This window comes from Odontesthes bonariensis, chromosome 2 (genome assembly GCF_027942865.1).
Source record: "Odontesthes bonariensis isolate fOdoBon6 chromosome 2, fOdoBon6.hap1, whole genome shotgun sequence".
Lineage (NCBI taxonomy): Eukaryota > Metazoa > Chordata > Actinopteri > Atheriniformes > Atherinopsidae > Odontesthes > Odontesthes bonariensis.
In genome coordinates this window covers 14,109,694-14,116,324 of record NC_134507.1, presented here as the reverse complement: position 1 = coordinate 14,116,324, position 6,631 = coordinate 14,109,694, and the positions used below count along the sequence as shown (strand labels likewise).

At 39.7% G+C, this 6,631-nt stretch overlaps 1 protein-coding gene across 1 annotated transcript; it reads left to right on the top strand.

Annotated features, from left to right (window-relative positions):
• Nucleotides 1-793: 793 nt before the first annotated feature.
• On the top strand, nt 794-6,452 carry LOC142392517 (peroxisomal N(1)-acetyl-spermine/spermidine oxidase-like). The gene is made up of 10 exons (XM_075478205.1): nt 794-1,094; nt 1,401-1,577; nt 1,670-1,800; nt 1,914-2,101; nt 2,754-2,935; nt 3,358-3,527; nt 3,873-3,958; nt 4,085-4,197; nt 4,519-4,673; nt 4,768-6,452. Exons 1-10 carry the CDS (start codon nt 941-943, stop codon nt 4,918-4,920), a joined length of 1,509 nt encoding a protein of 502 aa, XP_075334320.1. The 5' UTR covers nt 794-940; the 3' UTR covers nt 4,921-6,452.
• The last annotated feature ends 179 nt before the right edge of the window (nt 6,453-6,631 follow it).

Genomic DNA, 6,631 nt, shown 5'->3' with positions numbered 1-6,631 from the left:
AGGGCCTCAAAAGTCCAAAGGACATGAGCTTATTCATACTGCAAGCTCTTAACTACAATACTAGTTAGTTACCTGTGATTATCAGTCTTGAACATCTTTGACTTTTTCAAGTCGAGTCAAGTCTTTTATTGTCAGATACACAGAACAACAGAGTCGGACTGGGCACTGAAATTCTTAGGACAGGACACCGTACAGCAGCTACCATAACAAGATAGGACATAACATGCCGTAACATGTCATGTCATAAGTACTCTACTAAAAATATTTACAAGACAGTAGAATAGATAGGCAATGTGGAGACCTATACTAACTATAATATAAGGAAAATAAAAAAAGAAATACAAGAAAGAAGAAAGAAAGGTTTTATAAAAACAAGTTTCGGAAATGTACAGAACACGAGGTTAACAACCTGTTTGATCAAAAGTTAAAAACTATTTTGCTTTCCAACAAAGTTGCAGTCCATAACTGCTTCTCTTTATCCCAATGAAACCTTGTTTTATTCTGTTAACAGTGGTTTACAGATTGTTTTTCTGTACGTGAGCCTCAATTCCTTCAGCCTATTTCTTACAATATGATCACAATGGGCCACGTGGGCTCTTGTTTCTGTCTTTTTAGTGTAATTTAATAGTTTATAACTGTGTTTTTTTATTATTATTCTCAATGCATGTTGAGCGCTTTAATAAGATGTGTACAGCATGTAGAATGCGCTGTTCTATACTGCAGTCCAAAAGGTGGCGGTAAATTGGCTATCAGCTGATTGTCAAGCGGCAATAAAAAGCCAAAAAGTAAGAAATACGAGACGGTTTAAAACTTTGGCATGTGATCGAAGTACAATGCGATAATGGTACAATGGTAAAAGAGATATATAATGCAAGGTGAAGAGTAAAGATAAGCAGAGGCGAGGACGGTTCACAGGAATAAAAGTCATTGCGAAGCAGCCATGGCTCCAAGTGTGAGCGCAAACGTAGTTATTATAGGCAGCGGGATGGCAGGTGTAGCGGCGGCGCACAGGCTCGTCAAAGCTGGCTTTGAAAACGTGCAGATACTTGAGGCGACTGGAAGAAGCGGGGGACGAATTCAAACAAGTAGACTCGGTGAGCAGTCGTACATTTTTTTTTTTAAAAAAAGGCTGCAGTTACACCATCTGTCGATTTAAACAAGGAGACAACATATGCATTAACTTATAACCCATTGCTCTTCACAGTTACGGGAATACGAGAAAAAGAAAAGAAAAGAGAAAAACTCAAATATTAGAATCCACACTCCACAGACCTATGTATAAACACTTCTTATAGAAAATATTATTCTTATATCAACACATAGACAAGATGCTTCCAAATAAAGAAACACAACACATAATGAGCTGTATTCATGGCAATGTTAAATCTTTTTCTCTTTAGGTGAGACTATTGTGGAAATCGGGGCAAACTGGATCCATGGTCCATCTCAGGAGAACCCATTATTTTGTCTCGCTCGTGACTATGGCCTCTTGGATCCAGAGGCTCTTAAACCAGAAAACCAGGCAATGGATGTTGAGGAATATCCTCCCTGGGTCTCCAACTGGTTCAGCAGTTCAGGTGACCAGATGCAGAATCACATCACTACACCACATTTGCTATGGAATGGCTGGGTGAAAAAATATGGTTGTGATGAACGTTATGTACTTCAGGTCAGAAGCTGAGTGCTAAGTGCATGAAACCAGCTCTGCAGTTTTTTTTCGAGCTTCTGGACAATACTCCAAAATCTGCGAGTTCTGGAAAACAATCCTGGACCAGTGTTGGACATTTCATCCGATCTAAGGTCCATTTTCTAAGATTATATCTCTGTTCTTGTTGATTAACTGAAGGCAAAAAGTATTTTAGCCTGTGTCTGTGCATGTCTGATCAGAGCGAGTGTTTTGGTATCATGTGCAGGCACAGCAGCGAGCAGCGAAGAGGTGGAAAGACAAGGACGAGGCAACCAGGCAGCTTCTGCTGTGTGCCATCAGTACCATGCTGAAGGTGGAGTGCTGTGCAAGTGCGACTCACACCATGGATGACATAGACGTGGTTGGATTTACTATGTACAAACATCTGTCTGGACTGGACTGCACATTCCCAGGGTTTGTACTCCATCATATCACACATGCTCTCTTGCAAGACAAATAAAGGTTACAATCATGTCTGTCAACAGAAGGAGGGACTGACGCTGCCATTAGTTTACGCTAATGGGGACGGGTTTATGCAGTCAGTCGCTGTTATTGGCTGACATTGGACACATGGGAGAAATTCAGACGCTTTTTTTTTTAGGTTTTAATTTAATATGTACAAATTACTCTACAAATTGGGCCTACCTCTGTTTTCAGCACTCATCTTGCTGAAGGTGCTCGTATTCAGCTGCTCAAATAGTGTTGCCTCCCTCCGTAAGCCAGATGCCATCCTCACTGATTAAATGCCAAAGCCCCCTACAGTTCAAATCAAGTTTAGCGTAGCTGGGATTTTGTATAGAAGACTTAACATGGGCAACATAAACAGTTTTTCAAGTAAGGAACTGCAGTACACTGACTACAGTCAAAAACTAAAAAAAAAACAAAAAACATCAGTGTAGAGTCAGAGAATAGCACAAATTTGTGAAAAGTGTCACATTTATAGAATATCTGCATTGTTACTACTGCAACATAATTGTAAGTAATAGTAGTGATCTCTACATAAGTCGGTGAGAAGGCTATGCAGATGGACCCAAGTAACTTATCTGTCTTGTTTTTTTTTTTTTAGAGGCTTTGAAGGCTTCATCAGCAACTTGATGTCAGAGCTCCCCTCTGACTTAGTGACCTACAATCGACCCGTTCGCTGTGTCCGGTGGAACAATACGGAGAGCGGAATGAATCCTGTGACAGTAGAGTGCGACGATGGGGAGAGGATTGCCGCCGATCATGTTATTCTCACAGTGCCTTTAGGTAGACTCCTGCTCATATTTTAACTTAGGCAACCTCTCTGTGTTGAGGCGCAAGTCTGTTTATGTTTATAAAAAATACCCTAAATCCTTCCCTCTGCGGGTAATGAAAGCAGTACATATGAATATCTCTTTGCGAGCATAAATGGACCCTTAAAGTGAATGATTTTGCGAGTAAAATTGGAGATTAACTGCAAGGTGAATGAGGAAACTGGCAAAGAAAACAAATGACCAAAAGTATTGAGTGCTCCAGGCTCCACTCCAAAAGCTGAACTCCTAACAAGCACTGTTTTGTGCTACATTGTTTATTCCTGTTCCCTGTGGTGGCAGCACAGGGCTGCAAGGTTGTGACCTTCCAAAGGTTTTTTTAGTCTCGGGAAAAAATCTTTGCTCAGCTTGTAAAGTTTTGTTTTGTTTTTCTGTCAGGTTTTCTCAAGAAGCACCACTCAACCTTGTTCTCTCCTCCACTCCCTGTCCACAAGCTGCACTCCATTCACAAATTAGGATTTGGAACGTGCGACAAAATATATGTTGAGTTTGAATCACCGTGGTGGGATGCTGACTGCGGAATCATCTACCTGGTGTGGAAAGATGAGGTCTGTCGCGTTGCCTTGAGCGAAAAGGATATTATAAAGTTATTTGTTTATTTAGAGCCTGTGTATAAATTCATACGTCAGCACAACAGATTGTTTCCACTACTTTGTAGACAGGATTACACTGACATGCGTCTCTAAAGCTTTTAACATCAGCCGTTTTGTACTCATCAAAACACGCCACTACTGAAATGATTTCCTGTGATTGGATTTAGTTTTTCAGTAGAGCAGAAAACGGGTCATCTTTGAAAATTCTACATCTGCAAATAAGCTAATGATCCATTTCTGTTCATTTGTGTAACCGTGGTTTAGAGAATACATATTTTGTTTTATGCTCTTTGTCATCAGGAGGATGTTTCAGACCAGGTGTCGGATATAAGCAAATCCTGGACAAGGAAGATACCTTCGCTCACTGTGCTCAAACCCTCTGAAAGGTGAGCAACACATTCATCACCTGAGCGGTGACAGTTCTTTCTTTTCAAATGTTTCTTTAGACTTTCAAGGATTCATGAAATGAACCAGCCAAGTGACCTTTCTCTTGCTAACTTTCACACTCACAGCGGAAGCCATGTTCTCTGCGGCTGGATTTCTGGGCATGAGGCAGAGTACATGGAGAAACTTCCTGAGCAGGAAGTCAGGCGCGCCATCACAGAGCTCATTCATACATTCACAGGTGAACCTCACATCTAATCGGAGAGAAATCCAAATTACTGTTGTGCTGGCTTTGATTATGGGAATTACATAAATTAACATTTTATAGGTCAATAAGTATCAGGTATTACTAATATCTTTCCACATCAGTTTATATGGAGCAATACTGCTACATAATGAAACCCTAGCTGCCTTTTTCTTTTTTTTCTTAAGGTGTAGTTGATAAATCAACTTCTAATTCATGACGTGCACTTAATTTCTTGCAGTGATGATGCTTTCTAAAATGTTAGAGCCTTGGTCATTTGAGGATGCACCATGTTAGCATAACTTTGTGTGTTTTTAGGAGACTGCACCATCACACCAAAGAGAATCCTGTGTACCCGGTGGTTTCACGATCCCTGGACGTGTGGCTCCTACAGTCACCCGGCAGTAGGTTGTTCAGCGCAGGACTTCATGAACATGACGGAGCCCTTGCCTACGAAAGAAAAGCAGTTACAGGTACACGGATGATTTTATTCGCACACTAATAATTGTGTACAAAATATCACTTCTGCAAATCTTTTTTGATATCAGTGTCTTGGGTGTGCATCAGCCCCTGCAGGTGTTGTTTGCTGGAGAGGCGACTCATCCCTGCTACTACTCCACTGTCCATGGGGCACTTCTCAGTGGGTGGAGAGAAGCTGATAGACTCATCTCTCACTACTCATCTGTCAATCCGTGTAACGACTCAGACCAGAAAAGTTGAAGAGCCCAGCACAAAATTGTCTTTCAGTGTCTTTAAATGACATCAAGTGATACTGAATAGTAAGCGTCTTCATACATGTTTGATACTCAAGCCTAAAGAAGGTGAGGCTGTGTTTCAGTTTTATGCTCCTAAAATCTGGAACATTCTTCCAGAAGATGAGACAGGCCTCAACTCTGACAATGTTTAAATCCAGGCTGAAAACAGTTCTGTTTAGCTGTGCATTTTATCTGCACACTTCCCTTTTAAATTAATTCATTAATGATTATTTTTTATGTGTTTTTGGAATGATTTTATTGCCTTCTTTTGATTTTAAGTAGCTGTAAAGCACTTTGAATTGCCTTGTGTACGAATTGTGCTCTACATATAAAATAGCCTTGCCTTGCCTAAAGCTGCTGCTCATAATCCACCCAAGTCTGCACCTGCACCTGTCTTTAGAGGAATTGCACTGAGGGTAAATTAGTACCAGATTTCACAAATAGGACAAAGGTATGCAATAAAAACAGCTTCACATTAGTACAACAATTCTGTTGATTATTTAGAACAGCCTATGCTGAACCATTTTAGAGTAAACAAATGAGAAAATGAAAACGTCAGTAACACACAGGCATACAAAAAAAGTGCCAAGTTCATGTTAAGGAAAAATTTGTGTTCAGCAAGAGGTAATCGGGAGCACAAGTGAACACAAAAGGGGGGCTCAACACATACAAAGTCCAAAAACTGCCAGGTAATCAAACAAAGTGGATCAGTGAAAATTCTGTGGGGATAATGTGTTAAGTTCCCACTGGAGATTAATGAGTTGGTGAAACTAAGAGCAGTCCACACCGATTGTTTCCACATATTTCTGATACTGCCCCCAAGTGGCAACTAAACTCTGTAACATGTAAGCGTGCATTTGCAAAGCCCCAAGGCAGAGAGCCCGCAGAGTTGTGTAAATGTGTGAAAGGGATAGAACAATGAAATCAGTGAGGTAGGAAATGTTTAACAGCTTTTCTTACCTAATTGGTTAAAGCTGCAAATGATTATCCTCGTATCCTCAGATCTATGATCTCAAGTGTTCATATACCAAAAAAAAAATCAAACAGGCTGGAATTTTCGACACAATGCCAAAGTCTGGGGATGTATATTGGGAACCATTTTAAAGGATAAATCAAATGAACTGTAAATGAGGTTGAATACAGGAATGGCATGAAAAAAAACAATGCTATTAGATGCACTGTAATAATCAGATGAGTAACCAATTATAACTAAATCTAAAATTAAATATTGCTTAATGTTCTTCTTTCGCTGTTTTATTTGCAGCTGTAATGCCACTTTCAAGGTGAAAGGGTTAATGAAAAGCGAATAAAACTATTAAAGAAATTTCTTAAAAGTATGATCGTAAAATGAATTTTAGGAAGTGACTGAAAGTGGCAAAGATATCAGCCAGCGTGTTTGTGTCCTGTTATGTTAGCAGTCTTTTCTGAAGAATTAAAACCAAAAAAATGCCATGTTCTTACTATTTTCTATATAAATGAAGTAATGTTCGGACCCATGCAGGACTCTGCTTTCATGTCTAATTCCAAGATCTACAATGTCTTATTGTACAGAGGACTGATCACTGTCATAATTTAGCGTGTTCTCTGAGACTTTTATTCATTTTCATGTACTATCATTTGATATAAATATTATGCCAGGCCAGGCCATAATAAAGGCAAAAGCAAATGGGAAAAAC

Bases quoted from the DNA above. Each gene is read 5' to 3' on its own strand.
- LOC142392517 (XM_075478205.1), top strand. From the start codon at position 941: ATGGCTCCAAGTGTGAGCGCAAACGTAGTTATTATAGGCAGCGGGATG. The intron at 2,102-2,753 runs GTTTGTACTCCA...TTTTTTTTTTAG, and splicing joins CTGGACTGCACATTCCCAGG to AGGCTTTGAAGGCTTCATCA. The intron at 4,198-4,518 runs GTGAACCTCACA...GTGTGTTTTTAG, and splicing joins GCTCATTCATACATTCACAG to GAGACTGCACCATCACACCA.